This window comes from Planococcus citri, chromosome 2 (genome assembly GCF_950023065.1).
Source record: "Planococcus citri chromosome 2, ihPlaCitr1.1, whole genome shotgun sequence".
Taxonomy (NCBI): domain Eukaryota; kingdom Metazoa; phylum Arthropoda; class Insecta; order Hemiptera; family Pseudococcidae; genus Planococcus; species Planococcus citri.
Window position 1 is genome coordinate 45,057,835 of NC_088678.1, and position 26,241 is coordinate 45,084,075.

A 26,241-nucleotide genomic window follows, 5' to 3' on the forward strand; every position below is an offset into this window, starting at 1 on the left:
CTTGTAGTCTACTTGGGGCCATATTACACCCCTCCAAAGAAATGACCTTTGGCTTTCTGTCATTTTCAATTTTGATTCTCCCCACTGCAGGGGTCAACTCTAGCTCCTCAAAGAACCCCATTACCCAAGTTTAACTTCATTTGATCAATTAGAACAGGTTCCAAGTCATGAAATGTAAAAATTGCCATCATGCTGAAACTAATCACTCAATCCATCTTTTTCTTTATGTAGACCATTAATTTGCATGCATTAATATATTCACTATATTATAAGCTGATTCCTTCATGAAATCAAACAAGTCAGAGCATGCGTTTTCTCAATTCTGCTAGTTTCTGCTATAGGAATAAAATTTGAATGACCAATAAACGCGCATTATCCATTGAATAAAAAATTATATCGATATTTTGTTTTACATCAGCGTGCAATTAAATTTAAAAATTGTATCATTTGTGTATGTTTGTTTTGATTTCAGATGATGAACTTCGAAAACAAATTGATCGATGTTTAAGAAAAACTTCGGAAATAAGAAAACGGTTGAAAGAAAACCGGAGTAAGTTTCCGAAATGTGAAACATACTTGAGCGCATTGGATGCCATCGAAACGATCGTTTCTGGACCCAAGTATGTTTGGTCAAGTTTTTATACATATATTTTTTTTTGAAGCTCGTCTATGTAGTAAAGTAAAGGATGTTAGCCTACCTGTTGTCAAAATGTAAAGTTTTCAGAGAATGAACAATTGAGATAAATGGTGTTTTTTTTCCTTTTCACAAGGATTTTGACAGATTTTCCAAAATTTGGATTTTGAATGTTAGAAATTTTCTTTTTTCAACACATTTTAAGTTCCATTCATCAACATTCAAAACTTTGAAAGTCTTTTTTAAGTAACATCCAAAATCCATTTTCAAAAGTTACTACCCTAGCGAATTCTTGTGGATTCTAAATCTGCTAGATACCAGTGTAAGAAAAACACATCCATGGTGTATTGACGAGTAGATGGGGTCTTTGTGACCTTCCATAAAAAAAAGCATCTTTTTCTATGATGCAAAGTTTGCTCATGAAGTTGAAATGTTGAAAAATGCAAAAAAGTTTTTCAGAAAGATCCGTATAGTATTAAACTTTGAATTTGAATCGATTGAAAGGGTTAAAATTTTGAAACCCACTTCAGACGATTTTTGATAACACCCCGTGAAATAATTAAGAGGTCTTCATTCTTCAACGTCTCAACGATCAAGAAACAAAAAAAAAGATTTTTTGGAAATCAATGCCTTTTGTACAACAATTATGCCCTTCCTAATCAATTTATTGCACATTCAAAATTGGTGGCATATTGTAAACCTTTGTTTAATTTTTTCAAAAAAATTCTATGTTACCTACCGCATATTGCACCCAAAGTTGCATTCACTTTGAGCCATTCTACATAGCCTGCAACTTGAAACTTGCAACTTCTAATTTTTGATAAGAAGTTGCTTAGTTATTGGCTGAAATTGCGCAACTGAATCAAAATCTTTTGATTGAGTTGCAAGTTGCAGGCTATTTAGAACAACTTGTTGGCTCATGGCTGTCGAAATCTAATGTACCCGATTTCATTAGGCATGTACAAAGCATTAGCCAATCAGATTTTTAGGGTTCCCCCACCAAGGGGAACCCTATTAAAATCGCTTTCAAGAATTCAGCCCGCCACGTTATTTAGAAAGGTGTCTACTGTCTTATGTGTTGCATAGTACGCTACACATAAGACACCTTTGTATTTGCCAAGTCGCTTTCTTCAACTCTAAACATTGCTAAGCATTTTCAACTCCGTTTTTATCAGCCAACAATTTTTACTGTTTATGCAATAAGTAAATTTTTCTATCAGCCGCACATTCCAATTATACTGAAATTTTTTTTTTTCAAATTAAATTATTGAATGATAAAAGTGTTTAAAATGAAGGAAAATTCCCTTGTTATTTTTTATTATCAGTAGGTACTTAAGTATAATTTATTATCAATGCTTTGTGTAGGTATGTCAAATGCTCAAATTTATTTGATCCGCGATATTTTAATAAAATAAAACTAGTGTACCCTATAACCAAAAAACTCTTATGTCCGAATTGAATATTGATTTTTTAATTTTTGCTTTCGGGTTTTTGAATATCTGAATTTTCAACTTTGGAAAAAATCTTATTAACGATTTTGGATTTGGATTTATTTCATTTCAGTGTAGTGTAAAACAGAACAGAGAAATACATTGTAGCTAAAATTAATCACTTTGGTTACCTATATAGAAAATTCTCGAAAAAAGAGGATATTTTTATCAAATCTGGGAAACCCTCTTGCCAGGTCCCCCGGACCTTGCTTGTTTCATGTAATATCTAATGAAATCGGGTATCGGGTATACCCGATTTCGACAGCCAAAGTGAACGCACCCCAGGATAACAGGGCTGCATCATTTAAAATAGTATGTTTCTATTGTACAGTAATGTTAAACATTAAAGATGTTTGAAGTACACGGACGATGAGAGTAGAGTACCAAGAAATGAACATTCAAATCACAAAAAATACTGAAAATATTTTCAATTTTCCGTTTTAAATTTGTTTTAAAACGTTTTCAAAGTGCTTTGAATGCTATTTGAAAGTTTAAAATAATCTGATTTTTGAATTTCCATCAATGCTTTGAAACCAGAAAAGAAACGTTTTAAATTCAAACAAATAAAGAACATTTTTTTTCTAGATGAATGTTGTTCTATTAAATGCTACCAACTTCTGCATGTTTTTGTGAATACTGTAGTGTATGATATTTATTCAATGTAAATTCTTATTTTTTTAGGGCTACCAAAAACAAATGTGATAAATTGGAAGACAAACTGAATGAATATCATCGTATGATCTCAGAGGTAAGATATGATGTTTATGTACTTCAATATTGTTCAAGCGCTCCAAATTTATATGAAAAAATGAAAACAGCCAGCTCAGGTGATCCGTGATCCAGATCACACAGGATCATTTCACGGAGCACCATTGTTCTTTACATTTTTTTTTTCGACACAGTTGTGTTTTCCACTTCTGACTTTTGTCTTTTGTGACGAGTGTTTGAGTGCACAGCTAGAAAATAAAATATAGGTAACAAATTATACTTTGATTTCGATTTTTGTTTAAATTTCAAATTTTGTTAGCGATTGGTAAGTATAAGTACAGTTAAAGTTTACTAAATTCAGTCACAGATTCTTCATTTTTTCACCGTTCGCCGTCTAATCATCTGATGGCAGTCGCAGTACCTCCATCGATATTACACTAAATGGATACCCAGCAAGTCCATTTACCCCGCGTCCAAGAACAACAACGATAGCTTATTGGCTTATCTAGTTATTGATGCGATTTTTTTCTGCGCATGGTATCTGATTGGTCAATTTTGATTTCGAATTCAAATTTGGTGGCCGCGTAGGTCCGCGTAAATTTGAAGTTAATCGCCTCTTCCCCCTTGCAAAACATTTCGATGGGCATCACTTGCGCCGAACGGATGCGCCTCAATAACCATCCCTTTTCTCCTGTGAACTTCGTAATCACTGCATTTCCCACCCGCCTCTCTACATGCTCTATATCCATTTAGTGTAATATCGATGAGTACCTCCCACCCCCTCCCCAAAAAAACAGAATAGAAAAAATTGAATATTTTGTTTTAACTACCTGACTTGAGTTTATTGTTACATTACTTATCCGAATGATATGTACTGGTAATGTTACGCAGTTGTTTTCTTTCGTTGAGTAATTGATGAAAAATCCCCAATCCGTTTTTAGAATATATTCGGGAGTGGATTCAAATCATCATAAAAACTGATTCTGGATTTTTTATGGAGAATCAGCGTTAAAACGAACACGTTTTTTTGTTGGTTTTTTTTCATAAAGGAGCGCTTGAACAAACAGTTTGAAATAAATAGATAATTTTCATCATGTTTCGTTCTGAGAACAATTTAGTCTAATTTTTCTTTGTTTCCGTTGGTTACAGGCTAGAGAGAGGGAAAATTTGCAGTATTCGAGAAGTCCGGATTCTACTGCTACTCATGACTTCGCCAATGTTACTTCAGAAAGTGGAAGGTATGTTCATGATCGTCGAATACGGGATAATTCTAGTGATTATCATCCAGATTCTACTACAATGAATGAAGGGCCGTATGGTTCCTTGAAGTAAAAATACATTGCATTTTTTATTTTTTATTCAACTTATGAGATGTTGACTTATAAATACGTATTATTTTTTTTTCAGTCGTCGAAACGAATCTCACGATGCGAATAATGTGGTATCTTCTTCGTCGAGTAGAAGATATTCTCCTGTTCACGTTCCAGATGATACTTTTCCATCTCTTTATTCGAGGCGAAGAGACAATAGTATTGAATCTGAAAGATCGGTCAGTGAAACCGATGATCCTGTGCGTTTGATTATGGACACTGTGAAAAATCGACTTGATCATAGCGTATTAAATCAGTCTAGTCATTCAAATTACGGAATGTCCTCGACAGAAGAAATAGAAAGATACGAAGGTACTATGAAATCGCAATTCTTTGATGACGAACTACCTGTAATGAACATCAGTCGTGAACTTCATGAAGGGGGTAAACTTTCTTCTTTGTTAGAAAAATTGATGGTCCAACCCGAAAATAGTTCAACACCGGAGAAATCAAATACTGCAAATTTCAACGCTAGTGCGTCGACGTTGAGCGCTTCGAATTTAAATACAGAGGCAACGATAGCGAGCGCTTCGAATTTGAACGCAGAATCATCGATTCAAGATTCGCCCGATTTGAATGTATCCCCCAATAAAAATGTCGATTCTCAACAGAAAAAAGACAGACCTCTGAGCGTTCGTGAAAAAATTGCGCAAGGCTTTGGAACATTGCATAAGGTGGGTGAAAGCAGCAAAATTCGCCCATCTTTGAAACAGCTCAAGTCTGATAGAAATTTGTCGAGTTCTCCGTCTTCTTCTTCGTCGACGTCGTCTAAAGACCAGGATGATTATCGGTCAAGAAAATCATCCGACTATCACCGACATTCTGAACGCTATTCTCGCTCACCGCGTTCTCCTGGGCCGTATTCAAGAAGAGATTCGCCCCGCGGTTATCGCTCTCCGAAAGATTCGCAAGATGATTATCACACATCCAACCGTAGAAGATCAAGGTCGCGTTCACGTGAACGACGTCGAGCCGATTATTCCGACATTTCTAGCAATAATAGAATTTTGTCAAAAATATCTTTGAAGGACGATCCTCAATCAACTTCTTTCAGAAGTTTCGTTAACAATGTAGGAAGCGGTAGATGTCCATCTAATGAACGAAAAGATAACGAGAATCGAAAGAAGTAAGTCAATTTTTATCAGAATAATATTATTTTGTATGCGATTGTTTTCAATGCATTCTACATATATTCATTCTTTTGTTTTACAGAGACGACAAAAACGACGATTCCAAGCCCAGCTTCAAAGTTCTAAAGAAATCTTCCATGAGATTCAAAGTCAACACTAATCTACCTGCTAGCAAAGTCGATTCAGACGCAGAAAATAATACAGCCAAAGTTGAAGCTGAAACGACTGAAGCAACAAAGACTGAAGCTGCTCCAACTTTGGCTGCTGCTCCAACTGTGGCTGCTCCTTCAACTGTAGCTGCTCCTCCAACAGCGGCTCATCCTACAACTGTAGCTGCTCCTCCAACAGCAGCTTATCCTACAACTGTAGCTGCTCCTCTGACAGCAGCTTATCCTATAACTGTAGCTGCTCCTCTGACCGCAGCTTATCCTCCACCTGAAGCTACTCTGCCTTCTTCTCCGGTGTGCACTCCATCTCCGCGATATAGTTCACCCGCGTACAGTGATCCGACTTCAAGTCCTCGAATTCAGCCTTTGTTGGATGTGAGATTACCAGAAACATATTTCAACGATCAACAAGAAGGATTTTCAAGACCCTATAAAGCTGACCCTCGTTTGAAGCAAACGTTTCCTCAAAACACTGACCCGCGGTTTGGACGCCAACCTTTTCAAAAACCTCTTATTCCAAAAGATCCAAGGACAACCAGAGTACCTCCACCTTCTATTCCTGTAATACGTAAAGACATAATGGGCTTTCATACTAGAATAGGAATACCACCACCCGAAGCTGGCTTTTCCAGTATTCCTAGAACACCGGAAGATGTTTTCTCCAGAACACCGGAAGCCAGTTTTTCTACTATTCACAGAACTGGGGAAGTTGGATTTCTTAACGTTCCTAAGACTCCAGAAACTGGAATTCCTAATGATCGGAGAATGCCATCATCAAGTTTTCCTGCAGTGAATAGAGAAATTGATGATTCATTCCGTTCTAGAGTGGGAATCACGCCATCAGAATCAAGTGTTTTTAATATTGCAAGAACTGCATCAACGCCATCTACAACTCCTAACATAAGCAGAGAGAATGCGAGTCAATTGCCATCTTTCCAAAATCAACCTAAACCTTCAAATTTCATTCCTCCTGTTACCAAAGAAACGGATACGAATCAACCGTCATCTTCGCAAGGCAAGCCTCATCCTGCTAAACAGAATCGCTTTCAGTCCCGGTATCAAGTGATCAATAATGTTACACGCAATAATCTTAAACAGTTAGCCAATCACAAAAATAATATGAACGGAAATATTTACAACAAACCGAAACAAAATAATTATTCAAGAACTCCAGCTAGTCATATCGAAGTCAAAGAACAAAGAAAAAATTCCAACGAGTTTCAAAGCCCTCTTGAAGGCATTTTTCAGACTAGCGAAGCTCCTAAAACTGGCCGAGGGTATGGTCAACAGAGGCCGAAGAAAAATGCTCAACCTCCGACATTTAACAAAAAGTTCACTATTCCGAAAATAAGAAAACCATCGGCAGAGGCAGATAAAGTTACTGAAAATCCATCCTCTACAAAAGGAACGATGAAGAAGTCCGAGCTTTCAAATGCCGACGAGGATTGGAGCGAATGTTCGGGTAACTCAGAAGTAGAAACTCCGACGAAAAATTCCACTTCCTCATCAGAAAAGACAAAAAAAATATTCCACGATGACGACGATTGGGATGCTGCAATATCTGAAAGTGACAGTGCAAATGATGCGGTGACGGCGTCGCCGCAGGCATCGTTCCCAAGTAATGATACACCATCGTTATCAAGTAGTAATACCCCGAAAGCATCATTGCCAAGTAATAATACCCTGCCGACGTCAAGTAGTAATGCGCCGAAAGCATCATTGCCAAGTAGTAGTACCTCGAAGGCCCCCCTGGTGCCAAGTAATGATACTGTCAGCAATGTGGATGAAATTAATCGTAAAACTGTTGAACCAGCTCAAGTTGATATTACTGCTAGTATTATAGACGAAGAAGAATGTTGGGATCCGGTCGACTCGCCGCCTATCGAACATATTAGTGAAACGAACACGTCCAAAGACACTGCCGAAATTCCTCCGCCCAAGGATCCTATTAGGATAGAAATTGTCGACGGCGATATTCCTGGTCAGGATTATGTGGAAGATCTCACTCACGAGAAAAGCGGAGATGAAATAATTGAATTAGACGACAATGATGACGCTGATAAATCAGATTCTTCACGTAGTGTTCAATCCGCAGGAAATGATTCTCCCGCTGACCATACTGCACCGCAAGTACATGAAGTGTGTTCCTCCGAGACTGATTATTTGGATGATACTACTTCGAAGCAAGATCATTTAAAATCGGCGGAATCTGATTCTCAAAGAGTTCAAAAACAATTCCCTGAACAAGGCGATACGCATGCAACGACTACCCCCGATTTTCCTACTCGAGATAGTACTCAATCGGAGCATAACGAACGAGCTGGTGCTGGAAGTCGTCGTTCGAGTGATACCGTTGGGCAAGATGCGCCATCTTCTCAAGCAGAGAAATCCGAAACCTCGAACGATGAAATTTTAAAAACAAAAGTTGTCGATTACTTGCAGTCGCTTTCAAATCCGCCAAAAATTTCGGAAGATGAAGCACAACAGTCTTTTGGGCTATTCATGCTCACGCTGGTTACAAAGCTCACTCCTGAGCAATTTACTGAACTGCAGGCTGTAATTGCAAAGCACCGGAATGGCAATCAAAATGAGCCGAAAGAAACAACGCCTGCCGTTGAAGACAACGTACCAGAACAGCCAACGGTGGAAGAGGAAACACCGCCCGCGAGAGGTTTTAGAGGTAGAAGAAAAACGAAGAAAAATGCTCCGAAAACTATGGTTAAACCAAAGCCACCTGTTCAACCGAAGAAAACTTCTAATCAGAATACAGTGAGGAGAAGATTTACAGAACTAGACAGGTTGCAAGCCGATATCAAGAAAATGCAGCATACCAAGAACAATGTGCTGGATATAGGCGAGACTAGAAGGTGTAGGTTCCAAACTCTTCAGAAATTAGATTCAAAAGCATCGAGGCGAGCGAACGAAGGATGGATGAGCTCGGAAAGCGAATTCGATAGTACGACAAAAAGTGGAACTCGCAGGAAAAGGAGCAAAGCAGACCTGGGCTCAGACTCGGACAGCATTCCGTTGAACAAAAGGAATAAATCTAAAGCGTTGATATCTAGCGACTCTTCGAGCGACGCAGGCAGTGAAAGTGAAGATACTTCTCCGAAGAAATCACAACGCCATACGTTCGAAGATATTCGCAAGTACAAAGCCTGTCCTAGATATAAAAAAATCGAGCATTTCGGCGTAACCAACTACGAGGAGTTCGAAGAAACTGAAGGCAGAAAAGATCTGGAATACATGAAGAAAAAACATTGTCCTAAAGAAATATTACTAATTCTCCCGAAGTATCCGACCTCGTGTGATAATGATGCTGATTGTTTGTGTCATGGCAAAAAGCAGGTTGTCAAGGACAATTCCGTAATCGACGAAGCCGTAGAATCTATTGTTACCAAATTTGAAGAACAACGAGCTGCGACGCTTTCTAAAAACATTGTCCGAGCTCCTAGAAAAAGAAAAGCGCAACCAGGCAAAACGTCCAAGTTGCGAATGAAAATGAGTAAAAGCGGACATTTCCCGAGTTGGCAAGTGGTTAATCAAGTTAAAAATCAAAAAAGTGCCAATCAGAAAGAGAAAGCGAACGATCCATCGGATAGCGCTACTCTGCCTCCGACGTCGCCATCGCCCGTTTCAACAGCTACGAAGTCTGATAATGATTCATCGACGGTATCTCAAGGTAAGCAATCATTAGAGAGTACCGTAACGGAAGACGATGCAAATGACGATTTTAAAGATTTACCAAAGTATAACGCGTTCAAAAATTCCGATTTAACTACGATCAAATTAGCTACAATCGGAGTTCGTATGAGCGATTCGGCATTAGTTTATGTTTGCAAAACCAACGGCTGTGATTACGAAAGCGTGGACATCGCGATGTTCGCGCTTCATCTCACTTTTCTTCATAAAGATTGGAAAATCAAAGCCGGGTGTAAACTTTGCGGATACATCCGGAAGTTCTTAAATTTGAAATCGGCATTTCGACATCTGCTCCAGGAACATTTAGATGTTAATCCTGATCTAAATCAAATTGCAGTTACGCCTAACATTCAGAGTATGTTTTTTTTTTTTTTTTTTTTTGAAACTGTAACAAAAAGTGTAATTTTATGTCGTTTTTGCGATCAGTAAAAGAAGAGCCATTAGACGAAACACCTTCGCAGGACGTAGTGCTCGATGAAGAAGGTACACACGAAGACCATGCTCCTACTGAAAATGTTGCTTCGACTTTTCAACCTGTTCCAGTTGCTGTGGTACCGCCATTTCGGCTGATGTCTGCTCCAACTCCCCCGCCAAGAGTGCCATCTCCAGAAAAAGTTCCTGCATCACCTCCGATTTCTTCAGCATCAAAAAATCCGCCTAAAATAAGAGTGAGAAGATTTAGCGGTGATTTATTGTCGGGACCAGATGCATTGAGTGATTCTCAACGTAAGTCTACGTTTAAATCCGATGTATACTCGAAGTTATTCTTTCGTGCGTGTAATATTATTTAAAACGTATCGTTTAATTTACAGGATCGACCCCCGAAATTGGAAATGTTCTAGAACAAGTGGCAAATTCACCATTAGAAACGGTTGTTTTTGGACCTTTAACTGAAAAAGTTCCTAATTTACCTTCTGTAAGTATCATTCGTCGTAAAATTTTACAGTAGAAATGAAGGATTGTGAAATTTATATTCATTTTAGACGAATGCTGATACGGTCGTGACAACGTTGTTACCAAATGCAGGATCTTCATCCTCAACTACCAATAATACTGTTACCTCAACCAATACGCAACAAATTCAAAACATGGATAACGCTTTACCGAACGCTGCTACCGAATTGGATCTCATATCGAATAATTTCACCGAAGCCGAATTGAACTTGATACAGTTTTATAAATGTTCCGAACCAACTTGCGGTTTTGCTACCAATCACAAAAAAGAATTTTTAAATCATTTGCACAATATTCACAGATGTGGCGTAAAAATTGGCGTAAAAAGTAAGTTTATGTTGAACAAAATATCAGCTGCGATGGCATGATTCGGCTTCACTTAGATGTTCGAGATGCTTATATTTCGTTTGATATAACATTTGTTGTTAACGCAGGAAGCAGAAAATTCGATCCGGATTGTTTACTGTGTAAATATTGTAGTAAAAAATTCGATACCCCTGAAATGCTGGTAATTCATATGGAGAAGTATGAAATCTGCAAATTTCAGTGCGCATATTGTGAATTCAGAGCATCCAGACCAGTTTTTGTGCTATGGCATCTGGTAATTATTTTGTTGTAGATTGAAAATTTTTTTGAATATGAATGAATGATACTGATAGACATATCTTTTTAGAATTTATCTCATGTTGGTCGAACGACCAAGATTCTGGTCTCAAGTTTGGATGATAATAAAATTGATGTCGCTAATTCGAGTGTGGAAAAAGACCTCAAAGAAGTGGTGATTCCTTTAAATTGTGTTCATTGTAAGTATTTCAACTTGAGTACTGTTTTATTGCACGTGTATTTGATTAGAAATACACCTGGGTATTTTATTCAATCGTACAAGAATCGTATTTTGCGTAATTTTGTTCGTTGTAATTGGACTAAAGAGGTGATATCAATTTTACTCTTTTATTCGTGTAGTTAACAAAGATGGATATTTTCCATGAAAAAAAGAAACTGAGTAAAATAACAACGTTGAAAATTATAGAAATTGTGTCAAAATTTTGCATCCGTGTATTGAAATGATAAATTCTGAATCATATGTACGATGTTTGACAAAACAATTGATTTCTGTTATGTGTTTCGAAGTTTCACGATACCCTATTCGTATAAGCGAACTTGAATGCTTGACGTAACTGTGATTTGTTCGATCAAAATATTGAATTTGTTTTGTTTTAAATTCAAAAATAAATCATCGCCACGAAACGTACAAGTGTTAACCTATTCGCGTTTCAATCGTACGTGAAAGAAGGCGGGAGAAAAACGTGTCATGTTCGATAATTTCTTACTGCAAGTTTTACCTCGAATAATTCCCATCTATTTTATTTTCAGGTAATAATTTCCGATCGATTTCATTCGATGAATATAAACATCACTGGAAGAAAAATCATTCACAGACGGATTCTTGGGAATGTTATATCTGCAAAACACCCTACCTTTCCGTGGATCGTGGCTTAAACGTAATTATACTTAATTGTTTTGTGTGGATAATTCGTACGAAGGATACGATTTCCGACCAATTTTTCATTTGAATTCGATATTTTTTGACACGTTTAGCATTTAAAATTACACGGCTATGGGGAATATCAATGCGTATATTGTATACACGGCGCTGCTACCGAAGACGTCATTAAAACTCACTTGATGAGAGAACACTACACGCTGTATCCGAAAGTAGTGAAACGTATTCTGGCGAAGGTAATTAGCTAATTACCATGTGGAATTATTTAATATTAATTTGACTGATTTAGTGTAAATTTTCATGTTTAACATTATGGCGGATAGTAGTATGATATTTTCTCTGTATGTTAGGTATTAATTTAAAATTTGTATGTTCTTAGGATCCTGAAACGGCGCACAGATTCGACGATTACGTTGAAATATTGGATTTGGATAAACCGTTTGATAAACTGAAACAGTATTTTCTAGTAATAAATCAAAATAAAGCTTCCGCGATTACGTTACACGCAGATACGCCGGACGGAATTGTGTCAGCTACCGGTATATACGTTTTGAATAAAAATAAAGAATATGTACTGAACGTATTGAATTTGGAGGCAACAGAAAAGCATAGAGAAATGCGAGACGCCTCCTCGAGTAGGAAAGGAAGCAATGAAACGTTGACAGGAAAACGTAACGATGGTATTTTGCTTCCAGCAAATGTAATTAGTGAAACCAGTGACAATGCTGGTGATTCAAATAACGACGATGTAATCGCGGTGTGTAGTTCGGATGATGATGATTCCAGTGATAGATTGGTGATAAATGAAGATGCGCAGGCTGCTGCGTCTAAAACTGCCATCGCGAAGTCTATGGATTCCAGTGGGTTGTGTGGAACGGATTTATACAAATGCGGATTTATTGGTAAGTTGAAGTTTAGTAGATATTGGTACAACTTGGTGAATGAATGGACGTTCATCAAAAACATTCGCAGGATCGTAGATCAGTGTGTCTTGTGTGAATAGGTCAGCATTTTAAAGCATGTTTTCGAGTATGTATTCTCGGAATTATTTCATTTGAGCTATGATTATTTTTTCATTCGTTTGTTGTGCTGACATTTTTATATGCGTATTATGAAACGTCGATCTGTTGAAACTATTAGATGTTCTTTCTAATGTTTGTTTGTTTCTCTCTCTTTACAGGATGTACAGCAGCGTTCGAATCATTCCATCCATTCAAAGATCATTTATCGACTTGTGACAACGCTCGTAATCGCTCATCACCCAAGTGTCCGCATTGCAATCGAACATTCCAAAAGAACGCCGCATTTTTAACTCATATTGGCCTTCATGGTATTCCAAGATACATATGTTCGCTTTGCGATAACCGATTTGCGACGCCTAAAAAAGCCGAGGATCACGTCAAACAGCACCACAGAGTGAATTCATTCAAAGTCATTCCCGCCAACCCGTTGAAGAATAATTCTCACGAAGATCTTTACGTTGTTGTACCTAACTCGGTGAGTTGAATATGTATTTGGCGTATTTTCTCTTCTTTTGCTTCTTCGCGCCTCCACAACTTTGTATTTTTAATGATTTTGAAACAACAATACTGGGGAAAAAAGTGCACGATTGGTTATCGTCTTTGATGGTGGGTGATGTTGATGTCTGTCTCATGTGGTATGTCGAGTTCTTGCGAGTTTCGTCGATGAAAGTGCGAATTTAAAGCTCTTTTCTTCCCTTCTTATATTGTCTTTGTCGTTGTGACGAGTTTTGGTACTTTCACCGTTGATTTTTATTTTGTGATTTATCGTTTTATTTTTTGCGACGTTTTTCCGTTTTTAATTGTTCGTGTACCTGCACCTCAATGAATGTACCTATTTAAATGTGAAAATAACGACGTGTTGACCGCGTTTTAAATACAACTCGAAAAAGCAATTTTAGTTGCGAAAGACGGACGCCTACTTCGACCTGCTAGACGCGGATTATTTTTGCCGCGATTCCGTAGAAGCATTAAAAAATACGTATTTATGAAAATGGCGGATATCGAAGTTGTGTTTTACTTTGTGTTTGCAGGAAAAAGGAGGCGGCAAAGGCAAACAATTTAAAAAAGTTTCAGATTCGAAAAATCTGCCTTCAACCTCCGCCGCAACGACGGCTGAATCAAAAGAAGCCGCCGTCGATTTCCCCGCCAAACAAATAACTACTGTATATAGTTTACGAGACGTGGAACGATATTTACCAATGCAATTATTTTCCGAACCGGTCACTTGCGGAATCTGTTCGACGTATGATTCGAAAGTGCGCCAGAATATTATTCTTCACTTGAAATGCCATTCAACGGGGTTAGGTCCGGTGAAGGATATCACAAATCCTGTACCATGCACCGATAAATCAGAATTGATGTTTAACAAAATGACGAACCACGCCGCGTTTAGCTCTAAAGCCGAAGATAAAAAGATCAAATGTTTGATCGAAGTGAGTACACCGCAACGAGAAACTTAATTTCTGTGGAATTGAAAGTTCTTTTTTCTTCTTTTTATTTTATTTTTTTCATTCTCTAGTCTTTTTTTTTCATAATGTTTTCGAATGTATTCGTTTGTTTTGCTTTATTCGTTAAGTACTTATTCTTTTCGCTTTTCCCTTCTTTTCTTTTTTTAGTCGTAATTCGTTTGTTTTTTAAAGACATTTTCGACGACAATTTCGAGTCGGAAATTTTTTCGTACGTACCTACGCTTTTTGTTAGAAAGAACTTGCTTTGTTACGAATACGAACGTTACTTTGTGTTTACTGGTATGTCCAATAAATTTGTTATCATTTATTTCATTTTGGTACTTTGAATGCAATGCGAAAAATTCACGTATGCTTGCGTGTGTTGAAATCGTCCAGTTGATTATTACTAGTAGAGCTGGGTTGTATTAAGTATGTAATGATAAAATTTGCGGGGGAAGTATTTCCGGATACGAAATGTTTTGTTTTTATGAATTAGGCTAGTATCGATGTTCATTTTTTGGGAGGATTTGCACATTGATGGGTATTAATTTCATTAGAAATAACTTATTGAAGTTTTGAAAGAGAAAAATTATTTTTTATTCACCATCTTACTTAATAGGCACGATGGATCGAATGCGTGATGGGTACCCCAAATTCCCCCTTCCTAACCCTTTATCTTTATGCCTCATTTCATACAATTTGATGAACTTGTAGTATTGAATTACATTATTGCTCGATTAGCTATTACTGCGTTAAACTGTGTAAGCAACTATGTATTTATAGAACCGCGCTTGAACTTGAACGAGCTTATCGCTGAATCCTTCGATGTTCGCTGCTCACACTTAGATTGTAGGAATCGTAAATTAGGTAATCTCAGCGTATTGGTTGTTTAATGATTGAATAATGAAGAAACGCAAGAAGTAGTTTGGAAGAACTATGCTCGTAGAAAACTGAGTAGATGATATTCGCATTTGACAAATGCACGTGTTCTTGTGCTGAAAACCGATGGGCTTTATTCCTTGGACTGAACAAGAATCGAAATGTTGACAGAATCAATTGCATTGAAGAAAATTAATGTATTGATCAAAGAATTCCTTTTTATTTTTCCCTATTGACGAATAATTTTTTCCGTGAAATGATAGTAAATGCGAAGTTTTTCTTCCGAGTTGAGTAGGAGTGATCATTTATCGAAAGTAAATAATGTAGTAGGTAATTGCACTTTTAAAGCTCGTTTGCATGATGTTGATTGGTGACAGAGAAAAGTAACGTAGAGCGCTGCACTCTACTCAGAGGAAATTCTACTTTAAATGCTTCCGCTAATGTTGTGAACATTCAAATGTATAACGATGTCGATGTTTTATTTTTGCAGAAAGTGGAAGCGTATTCGGGAGACAAGAACGAAATCATCCCAGCATTTGTACCTAAGACCTTACGATACAGCTGCGGTGCTCCGGATTGTGTCTATCGATCAACAGACGCCATCAGATTGAAAATTCATTGGGAAACGTTACACTCGGATTTGAATTTCAAGTACATACTTGATTATTGTAAATTAACGTGGGTTATTTTAATAATCTGTGGTCGCTTTTATGCATGCTTTTTACGGATTTGCTCACTTTGGAAAGGGATTGGAAAACGATGTTTTTTGTGTAGGTAATTGCGATTCAATAACACGAATCCGTTTTGTTTTGTGTTTTTCTTTTTTAGCTGCCCTCATTGCAATGTATTTATTCCAGTCGAAAAGATACACACGCATTTAAGGTATCATGATGGCAGATTGTACAAATGTTATTATTGTACTAAGCTGCATTATCAAAGGCAAGTTGATGGTAGTGTAGTTAGACTATGAATTAAGCGAAATTTCAAATAATTGAAAGTACAAAATATTCGATCGTAACGAATTGACGTATCGGAAGTTTCCCGTGTGTCGTATTTAGTTCGAATTTTGGGGTTAAATTTTGTCATCAGTATCAGTTTTATAATCATTCTATTTCGTTCGAATGTATAGGTAATTGGGTGTAATGTTTTCATTTTTTATGCTGGAAAATATAGTTAAATTTGGGCAAATAGTTTTTAAAAAATGATTTCAAGGACGCATTTCTTTAATAGGAATTAGGAAGATTACCTATGTTCGCTTGTGGTGCTATTTTGCGAAATATTTTGTGTGTATTGGGTTCAATTTTAAGATTTTATAATTTACATTGGTCTTGAAATGTTTTTTTTTTCCTTTTCTCTAATGGGTCGTGATGAATTTTGTTTCGATTTTATCTCTGCTTGATGAAACAATTTTTCGGAGGAAACCCGCCGACATGTTAAACGCTTTATTAAGTGGGTTAATTGTGCACCTTTAAAAGTGAACTTCACGTTTTTGCTGCGTTATTTAACTAACATTTATGGTCTACTTTTTTTTTAAACTTGAAAATACTTCTATGTTCGGTCTAATTTCTGTCATTTTTTTTTTTAAATTTGTAGACAAGGTATTGAAAATCATCAAATAGAAAATCATCCCGAATCTCCGTCTCAGGTTCAGGTGATTAGAGATTTAACGCCAGAAGAAATCGAAGAAATTTGTCGCGAAACTAGATATCAACATGATGTATCGCAAAATCGTAATACTGGTAGGTACAAAAAAATTTATTAATAAGTGATGCCGAAATGACGTCTTCGTTTATAATGTTATCATTCTAATGAATTTTTTCTTTTCAGTCGCATATCCAAAATCCAATCTGTGGAAATGTAATTTATGCAAATGCTGCCCGATGATATCGGAACAGCTTATAAAAGCTCATTGTTTGACGTGTCATCGCGTCGATAAACAATATAAATGCTGTCTGTGTAGTTTCACCGACGATGATAAAAATGAGGTCAACAAACATATGACCGAAAAACACGAATCCATTTCTCAAGTTGTTGTGACTGTTTATAACGAGGTGAGAAAATAACATTAATACTGGTGACTGGATGAACTGAGAACTAAATTAGGTACATATATGTGTATTAATGAATATTTTTTTCATTATTAGATAACCGAGAATGAAGAAAATTTACAGTCATCCGATGCTTCGAGTCCTAATAAGAGTAGAAGAGACTCCCAGTCTTCAAATCAAGCTGACGAGCAGCAAAATATGGCGCGGAATTCTGATAGAAATGCTGCTGATGAGTCGAATTCATCTAGAAACGAATTTGAAGATTTGTCGAATCCCGAAATGAACGATCTGTTGATATTACCGCTGTCTAACAATCGTTACAAATGCCCGTTCTGTGAGGAATATAATACGCCCGATAAGCAGAGCATGAGAGAACATTTGTACCAAGAAAAAAAATACGAAAGGTAACTTACGCCGGGAATTTTTAGTTACCTATTCAAGCCTTTTTTCATTCGACTTGTGTCTTTGTGTAGGTACGTTTGTTATGATTGTGGAACTCATAGTGTTACCGAAGATGAGATCATAAAACACGCGGAAGCTAATCACGGATTGAATATCAATGTTGGCAAATTCTCTGAAGATGAAGTTATTGAGAAACAGGTGGGTTTGATGTTTTTTTTAATTGTACTGTTGGTGTACTAGTGATTTCATTTTAGAATCTAATGATTCATCGAAAAATCATTCAATGGTTTTGCTATTCAATTGAACTGCAAGAAATCGTGTTGTCTTTTTTTGTATATGTATAGCAACCGAGATAACAAATTCAGTAAATAGAATTTAGTGAAGATAGGATCTTTATGAAATTTTGTGTGAAATTACGAAATACATAATATAATACGTATTTTATTCGTGTATTTGTTGTACAGGTTGAACAAATATTGGACTATCAACAAAATAGATTTACTCAAGTTAATAACGAAGGTTCTATTGAGATATCATCGGAAGAAGAAGAAGAAACATCAGCTCGTGCTGTTAGTATTTATCATTGTCTATAATGTATGTGTACTCTCAAAGAAAAATTCTGTTCACTAATCAATTTGTTCTTTTGTAGAATGTTTCTTCTGGAGTTAAATTACCGTTGGTTAATTCAGCCACCTCGGGTAAGTTCACTTTGAATTCGTAATACATAATAGGTACCTTGTTTTTCCGGCAATAATGTGTAATCAATCAATATTCTGTTTTATTCACGTAGAATTTCGTTGCACTCAATGTCCCAAAGTGTGTTCAAATTCAGCCGGATTGAAAAATCATATTAACTACGTCCACGGTAAAAAGTAAGTAACTGCGCTACATAATGTATCTGCAGGATCATTTTAAATCGCTTCACATATTAAATGGGCCCATTTTATTTTTAAAAAAAGGTGAATCCAAAGTTTCAAGATGAAAACATCGATTTGTTTTCATGGAATTTTAAGGTCCAGTGTTTCCAATGTGTTTAATGCTTTTAGAACAATACTAAATCTGGTGGAAGGAACAATTAAAATTCATACATTGAACAAACAGCTTCTGTGTTTTGTTTATCATTTTAAATAATGTATTGAAAATTTGAATTTGATTTTCCAGAAACGCGAAAAAAGGTAAAGCTCTGATGACGGTAACTACCAAGCCCGCAGCTAGAATAAGCCCAGTGATGGGCTCCACGACGATTGTGCCGAACATCAACGGAGTGTACCCGTGTTCGTATTGTCAAAAAGAATTTACTTCAAGTACAATCGCAAAACACCTATGTGTTTGTCCGAACTATACCAAGTCGAATGATACATCTCCAACTAAACTGGGCGAATTCAGAGTATTGGCCAACGATCGTAAACTGGCGTGTTCTTATTGCGGCAAAAGATGTAATCCTGCGAGCTTGGATGACCATATAATTTTGTGTAAATTCCAACAGATGAGCCGTTCTCTTCCCAGAAAGAGTTGCGATTTCTGCGCCCTGGAAATGGACGAATCGTCGCTGAAGAAGCACATAAAATATAAACATCAGCCAATGGAGTGTTTACACTGTGATAAAATCTTAACTGGAAGCGAAGGATTAGAAAATCACGTTCAAGAATCGTTGATTAACATAAGCGGCTCGAATCGAGCTTGTGTCGCTCAAGAAAAAGACGTCGTAATTATGTGCCCGTATTGTCCTACCGGGTTGATCGGCCAGTCGTACGATAAATATTTGTATATTTCCGATCACATATCCAAGAAGCATAATCCTGTCGAAATTACGAAAAAAGTAGGTGTGAAAATTCGAAATACAGTGCGCGAATTAATGGACTCGGAAATCGCCTTAATGCAGAGTAAATATAATCAAGAACAACAGGCGTTGAATTCGATGACTTTGCCAACTGATGCTAAGAAAAAACGAAATGTGGCTATAAAATCAACGTCTCGAGCTCCCCCTACGAGTGTACTGCGAGTCAGCAGTGATACGATAGCTACTGATGAAAGCTTTCGTCCTTGTGTGATACCGAAAATTAATATTATTTATAAAAATTCCAAATGATGAACATCACTTCGATCTCATTCTCATTGCGTTTTTGATTGAAATACTTAGATTTCGTTTACAACAGCTGTGAACAATCTTCAAAAGTAAGCTGTAGAGAAGAAAATTGACGTACAAATCAAATAACAAACCTTGTAATCAATTATGTGAAACATCGGACTTTTGGTAGGTAGTGGGATTTTCCGACATTATAAACGAGGTTTTTTATAATATGACTCAAGGTGTAAGATTTTTAATTTTGTGGTGTTTTTTTCTTTTCTTCGGTTTTTATTCACGCGACAACGATCGATTATTTTGCGAAAGTAATGGTACTTTGCCTATTTTATTTTTTATCATTGTTTTCGAGTAAAACAAGTCATTCGTAAAGATTCGGGTACGAAAAAATTCATGAAATGTGTCAAGCAACGGAAGTTTGACTCTATTATAGTATTATTTTATTTATGTATAATGTATAATTTTATTAAGATATTTATGAATCGTTCTTTCATTTGAAAAGGTTTTAATCTTTTTTTCTCCTTGTAATGTGTGTTACCATTCAATTGAATGCATAATAACGTATTTTAAAATTTTTCTTTTAAAGATTAATTATTCTTATTTGCATTTGATCAATTTTTATTTTTGCGATATGTTTTCGAAGATTAACTTAATATTAGATTACGTACACTGTTGTCTCGTTCATCTCATTACCTATATGTAAATAATTACGTTAAATTTTTTTTGTGCCTAAGGAGTGTTGTAGTACTTTGCTAAAATTGTTACATAGTATTATTTCTTTTTTTAAATATGTCCTAAAACTCTTTCGACGTAACGTAAAAAGTTGGAGTATTTCAAATTCCTCTTTATTATTAGGATGTAGGTTTGTGCAAACTGTGATGACTTTTTGTTTTTGTTTTGTTGAGGTTTGATAATACGTTGTCCACTTTTCTATGAACGATCGTGGTACTTTTTTCAATTACGTACATTAATATATTTTGAATTTTCTACAATTAATCACCCAGTGTAATGCGTTACGTTTTTTTTTGTTTTTGATTCGCGCTTTCATCATCTTGGCTATCTACCTACAATGTTATGTAAATTTTAGAAAAGTGCCCAAGCCATTTTCCACGTACTTCGAGGGATTTATTTCTCAAAATATCATTTCGTACGTAACGCAGATGGGTATTTCGATGTCGTAGTATATTGTAGAATTTCTCCTACCGTTGAGTCTGGCGGTTAATATTTGTTTTAAAAATGTGATATTTTGTACGTTTTCTTTCTTCTTTTTTTTCTAAATTTACGATTAGTTTGCATTTTGTATTTTTATTTTACTTTTCATTAAGTACGTACTGTGTTCTGTTGTAAATATGGGGCTCGAATTATACCTGTGAAGTTTTTTATAATTCGTGTTTATTTTTGAATGACCGTGTTCCATTGTAGATGGTAGAAATGAATAATTCCGTTATGGATATTTTTTATCAGCGACCAACGGATAATTCATCTTATATCTAAAATTTTACGTTTTGATAATGATAACGATTCATTCATGATGAGTACATTTGACTTTATCAACCCGATGATTATTTCATGTGGATGTTTATTGTTTGGTATAATCAGGTACCTAGTACCTACCTGGTCCTTTTTTTTGCGTGTGGAAAGTACGAAGGATTGAGTTTTTCATTTTCTATGAATACTTACTTGTGTCGGACTTGATGGGTAGTGATGGAGTTTAAGTCATACTAGTGTATTTTAGCTTAAGCGAACGCTATCGATAAAGGCAGATAATTATCGAAGAAATGGAAGTTTTGATGTGTTCCAAATGACGTAATGTAGAAATATCTATTCAAATTCCTAATAATCCAAGCTGTAGGGTTACATTCCTAGGCTTTGAACTTTCATAACATATGCAGTCCAAAATATTCTAAAGAAAATTTAGCACTGCCTTCGGTTCATCGGTTCAATAAATTCAAAGTTTCAGAAAGGAGAACTCCAAAAGTTCTACTCTTATTTAATCAGTCAATACCAAAATTGAATTTACGAAAAGTCGAAAACGTTTACAATGAACGGCTTTTCTTTTATTTTAAGTTCGGAATTTAAAAAAAAATAATTGTAGAAGTTTACAGCTGAGTGATAACAAACGCGAATCATATACGCAGAATTTCTGATTGGTGCTAAGTTCATACATTCTCAACGCAATCAGCCAATCCGCTTCTTGTACCTACTTTTTGTTCGTAGTTTGGTGTTTGGTACAGTTTGTAGTGTTACATATTGTTATCACTGTCTGTGAAGTGAAACACTTTTATCCAAGCCAAGCTTTGTTCTCGTCTTCTGTTTTAATTAATTGCTTAATTGATATATTTTAATCATTTAAATCAAAATGATGACCAATATTATCAACAACTCTTCGCTCCAGAGCGAAGAAGCGTTCGATTTTCTATTCAAAATCGTCTTGATCGGAGATTGTGGTACTGGTAAAACTTGTGTCGTGCAACGTTTTCGCTCAGGAACTTACATCGAACGCCAAGGGAGCACCATAGGAGTTGATTTTTCTATGAAAACCATTTTTTTGGATGGAAAGAAAATTAAGGTCAGTATTAACTCTTGATACTTGCTACACAGATTCTTCGTTTGCACAATAAGCTTGAGAATCACAAATTTTTACCTTAAACATTTGTCACCTTATGAGGTATTACTTTATGAGTCATGTCCTCTTAAAAAAAATTAATATTTTGTAATGTAGTCATCGAATTGGCGATTACTTGTGAATTACAGAGAAAGTACTCGAATCGACAATCCTGTTTTTAATTTTCAAATCATGATCTACCTATGTCTGAATTCTTTGTCAAGGTGTTGTAATTATTTGGCTGTAAAATAGAATAATCGCCTCGGCCAGAATAACTGAGCTGAAGATATTTCTGAATTGTATGATTTTCTATTCTAGTTACAAATATGGGACACCGCTGGCCAAGAAAGATTCAGAACAATTACCCAAAGCTATTATCGTTCCGCAAATGGAGTTATAATTGGTAAGTTAACGCCACCACGGCTGTCTGTAATTTGTCAGTTATGAACGTAAAAATGAAAATATTTCGATGAATTTCATTATTTACCATTCGCTCGAATTCACTGATTTAGTTTTGAAACAAACGTGTGCAACGAACATGGATGGTCTATATTCCATCGTCGTCGCCATGAAGGTCACTATGCGATGTGTCATTTACTGTGTATACCCACATTGAATTAAAATTTATAAATTATTTAATATTCCGTATCAATGAGTTTTGGTAATCGTCCTTTAGATGACCGCAGCCTGAATAATGTCTCGGTGATTATTCTCGAATAATGTAGTTTTTGTTTTCCAGTTTATGATATTTCTAAACGCTCTACGTTTTTAAATTTACAAAGATGGATCGAAGAAGTCCGAAGGTATACTGGTTCGAATGTACTTCTCATTTTAGTTGGTAAGTGTTTCCTGTAATTTATTCGCGTTATAGATTAGACATAATTTAATGAAATGTAATCACAATTAACGTGTACTTTGTTTAAGGAAACAAATGCGATTTAGAGAGTGAAAGAGAGGTGCAATTATCGGAAGCTGAAGAAATGCGTGATTACGTCCCCGAAATAATGTACGTGCTGGAAACGTCTGCCAAAGAGAATAAAAACATCGATGATATTTTCATTTGTTTGGCTGCCGAGTTGAAGGTAAATTGTATGAAAGTTAATTAAAATGTTAATTTGTGTTATAATCACGATGTTAACTTTCATTCAGCATTCTGATAGCAGATCTCTCATTGTTCTCGAGGTTTTTTCGACGTGTAAGATTAGCACATTACTCGTACAAACGAAATCAACTAAGTAATTTGTATACAAAGTGATTGTTTTCGTTTATATGAAGTTTACCTACTTCGTTACCTAACTATGACGAAGGGAAAATGTTTTAAAATCGCGGTTGATATCGTTCGATTATACGGATAAATTTAGCTTGATATTTCATTTCAAAATTCCATTTTTTATTTCGGCGTTACATATTAAATCTTAATGGTTAATTTTCAGAAACGACACGATCAGATGGCCAGTGTTGAAAACAACGATGACGAAGACGAACCGGTGAATTTATCCGAAAGTGAAGCCGTCTCACAATGTAACACATGCAGTGTACATTAAAAAACACACTTACAATTTTGGAAACCCAGATATTTTTATCGATACAGTATTATTTCACGCTATATAAAACATTCTTCATTTTGGTAATAATTTAGTTATATTTTGTTTGTCAAGTACGATAAAAATCGTACTGAAGAAATACGATAGAAAGTAGTTTTTAAGGGGGATACATTTTATGTTAATTGATAATCAAAAACTAGAAATATCTGAGAATACTTGCGATTTCAAAGTATTAAATATTATATTTCCTTATACATTATGTAAGTTCGTACACACGAAACACCCTAACCTAGTAGGATTAATGATCACGAATTTTTTTTTTTTCATATTATGTTTATCTTCTGTACAGAATGTCTGAGAGGGTTAGGAATGGGTTGGTTACCATGATTTTTGTTGGGCCAGTTGCATTTAAACTCGGAGTTTACAAAATCTGCTGCATATTAGCCTTGAAATGTATTATTGTAGTCATTGTAAAGAAGTCAAACGGGTGAAATGTTAGAATTCCTTCTGTTTTCTCGATCATATCATTTTCAAAACTAAGCTCTATTGGTATTTTCATTTTTATGGCAAATATTTTAAAATTGAATCGTTTCATGTCAAGGATACAATACGTATTTCGGTTAATTATTTCACCGAATGTATGTAAATAGTTATATAAAGTGATGTTTGTATACAAGCACTGATAATACGAATACAAGTTCGAGCTTTTCTTCAAATCAGTGCATATGTGTAGTAATTATACTTGAACTGCAACATCACCATCATGTTTACCCTTCTAACTTGCCTGTTTGTTTAACGCTGTGATATAATAATTGCGCTTTATTTTTAGAGTTTCATTGTTTTTCTTCTTTTTTTCTTTCTATTTGATTTGTTTTAGAACTTTTTTTTTTTTTTTGTTTTCCAGGGTTTTTGTGTATTTTGTATAGTCTTCTATAAATGTATGGCGAATGTGATTAGTAGCAACGATTGAATGAATTTTTTGGTTTTAGAAACCTGATGTCGTAATTTAGATCCTAAAACATCATCTTTTATATCCGATTTATATTATTAATGATCTCATTTTCTATAGTTCCTTGAAACGAATGTTTAAAAAATTGAAAATATCAAATTTCAATCTGTCGGTAAATCGAAATTGTGAATTTCGTACAAAAGCTTTATTAAAATAGGAAAAGATGATTTGATTCATGATTGCGTACGTGTATAGAACTTGTTAAACTGACTAGCTCGTGTCTTTTTGAAACTATTTACATGAGTTGTGTTTCGAGGCTTTAATATATCTATTATTATCGTAATGTTTGATGTGAAAATTCAAAAATCACGTGCTACGACAATAACGAAGTTCTTTATTCATTTCATTCATATTTTCATTTTGTTCCATTATGTGTACACAGTTTAATTTTCTAAAAAAAACAAAAAAAAAATCGTTATTGATCCAGTTTTAATTAATTTTAATTTTCATTGTTATGTTTTATCAATCACTAGAATTTATGAATTTGAATTTTATTCTGACCAGTTAGATTTTTAATGTTAATCATGTATGTATACATGGCATATTATGTAAATATAGTATTTCGTTTATGATTTTATTTCATTCATCTAGTCAACGTATTATGTACTTATTTGTACAATTTGAAAATTACGGTTCAAAATTATTGAAAAATCTTTTATTTGAATTGTAAACATCCTTGTATTGAATTATTCGAATTGGTAAATTTTTTTGAAAATATTTTTCTACGTTAAATGCAACCTGATCAATTTCAAAAGGTTTTGTGTTTCATATTAAAATGTTGTATCCTGGCAACAATGTTCATACACGCTAATCAAATGTATTTCAAATAATTTGAAAATTTTATTTTATTCCATTACGGAAATGTTATCGATATCAGTACTTAGGTATACCTATAATATTATGATTTTTAAAATGAATCTCGCTTCCATCGGTTTCGAAAAAAATATTCATTTCTTTGCGCTTTATCCATGATGAGTACCTAGATAGGCAATTTTTTTTTAAATAAAAGTTTGTTGGTGTGTCTCGTATGAGTTGTATTAGATAAGTTTCATTGAATTTTTCATTTTTTGTTCAATTCTGATTTATTGATGTGATCTTTGTTTCGCACTTTAGACAAATTACGGTGGAAAAGATTTTGAGCTTTTTACAATAGAGTAAGATGGTTTTAAAAACAAGAAAACAGTCTACTTTTGTAAAAATACGAAAAGTATAAAAATGAAAAATGAAAAAGTTGGAAAAAGAGAGAAACATAATTTTATCTAAATTTTGGAAAGTAAAATTCGCACGGGTTGATATTAATGCGACGTTTAATTACACATTCAAAACACATATGAAGCCAAAACAATACGAAAATTAGTATCGCGCTTTTCCGTGCAGGCATTCTAATTTCTACATGGCATGAGGGGATCTAACCATTCACACCTCGTGATAAAAATGTCTATATCGCAGTATAATTTAATAAATTAGTCAGGTAATTATATATGTAATTAATAATCATTGAAAATAAAAATAAAAACAATAAATCAGCACAAAAATTTGACT

The 26,241-nt window shown here is 35.2% G+C and overlaps 2 protein-coding genes across 9 annotated transcripts in view; both read left to right on the plus strand.

Moving 5' to 3' along the window:
* Positions 1–20,926, plus strand: part of LOC135836014 (uncharacterized) — a 53,975-nt gene extending 33,049 nt beyond the window's left edge. The window contains exons 3-28 of one of the 8 annotated variants that reach the window (XM_065350570.1): positions 473–620; positions 2,806–2,872; positions 3,982–4,160; positions 4,240–4,514; positions 4,608–5,328; positions 5,415–9,556; positions 9,628–9,927; positions 10,014–10,117; positions 10,185–10,482; positions 10,590–10,756; positions 10,829–10,958; positions 11,530–11,657; positions 11,755–11,895; positions 12,039–12,561; positions 12,840–13,156; positions 13,713–14,114; positions 15,499–15,659; positions 15,837–15,947; positions 16,602–16,747; positions 16,836–17,059; positions 17,153–17,460; positions 17,530–17,656; positions 17,923–18,027; positions 18,108–18,156; positions 18,249–18,330; positions 18,620–20,926. In XM_065350570.1, coding sequence (XP_065206642.1) covers positions 473–620; positions 2,806–2,872; positions 3,982–4,160; positions 4,240–4,514; positions 4,608–5,328; positions 5,415–9,556; positions 9,628–9,927; positions 10,014–10,117; positions 10,185–10,482; positions 10,590–10,756; positions 10,829–10,958; positions 11,530–11,657; positions 11,755–11,895; positions 12,039–12,561; positions 12,840–13,156; positions 13,713–14,114; positions 15,499–15,659; positions 15,837–15,947; positions 16,602–16,747; positions 16,836–17,059; positions 17,153–17,460; positions 17,530–17,656; positions 17,923–18,027; positions 18,108–18,156; positions 18,249–18,330; positions 18,620–19,547 — 10,283 coding nt within the window. In that variant the 3' untranslated portion in view covers positions 19,548–20,926. Of the gene's footprint in view, positions 1–472; positions 621–2,805; positions 2,873–3,981; positions 4,161–4,239; positions 5,329–5,414; positions 9,557–9,627; positions 9,928–10,013; positions 10,118–10,184; positions 10,483–10,589; positions 10,757–10,828; positions 10,959–11,529; positions 11,658–11,754; positions 11,896–12,038; positions 12,562–12,839; positions 13,157–13,712; positions 14,115–15,498; positions 15,660–15,836; positions 15,948–16,601; positions 16,748–16,835; positions 17,060–17,152; positions 17,461–17,529; positions 17,657–17,922; positions 18,028–18,107; positions 18,157–18,248; positions 18,331–18,619 lie in introns of all 8 variants that reach the window. The other 7 variants (XM_065350572.1, XM_065350568.1, XM_065350569.1 and 4 more) reach the window with 7 other exon arrangements.
* An 850-nt stretch (positions 20,927–21,776) lies between these two features.
* On the plus strand, positions 21,777–25,271 carry Rab19 (RAS oncogene family member Rab19). Its single transcript, XM_065350594.1, has 5 exons — positions 21,777–22,110; positions 22,465–22,549; positions 22,886–22,984; positions 23,071–23,228; positions 23,580–25,271. Exons 1-5 carry the CDS (start codon positions 21,901–21,903, stop codon positions 23,688–23,690), a joined length of 663 nt encoding a protein of 220 aa, XP_065206666.1. The 5' UTR covers positions 21,777–21,900; the 3' UTR covers positions 23,691–25,271.
* The last annotated feature ends 970 nt before the right edge of the window (positions 25,272–26,241 follow it).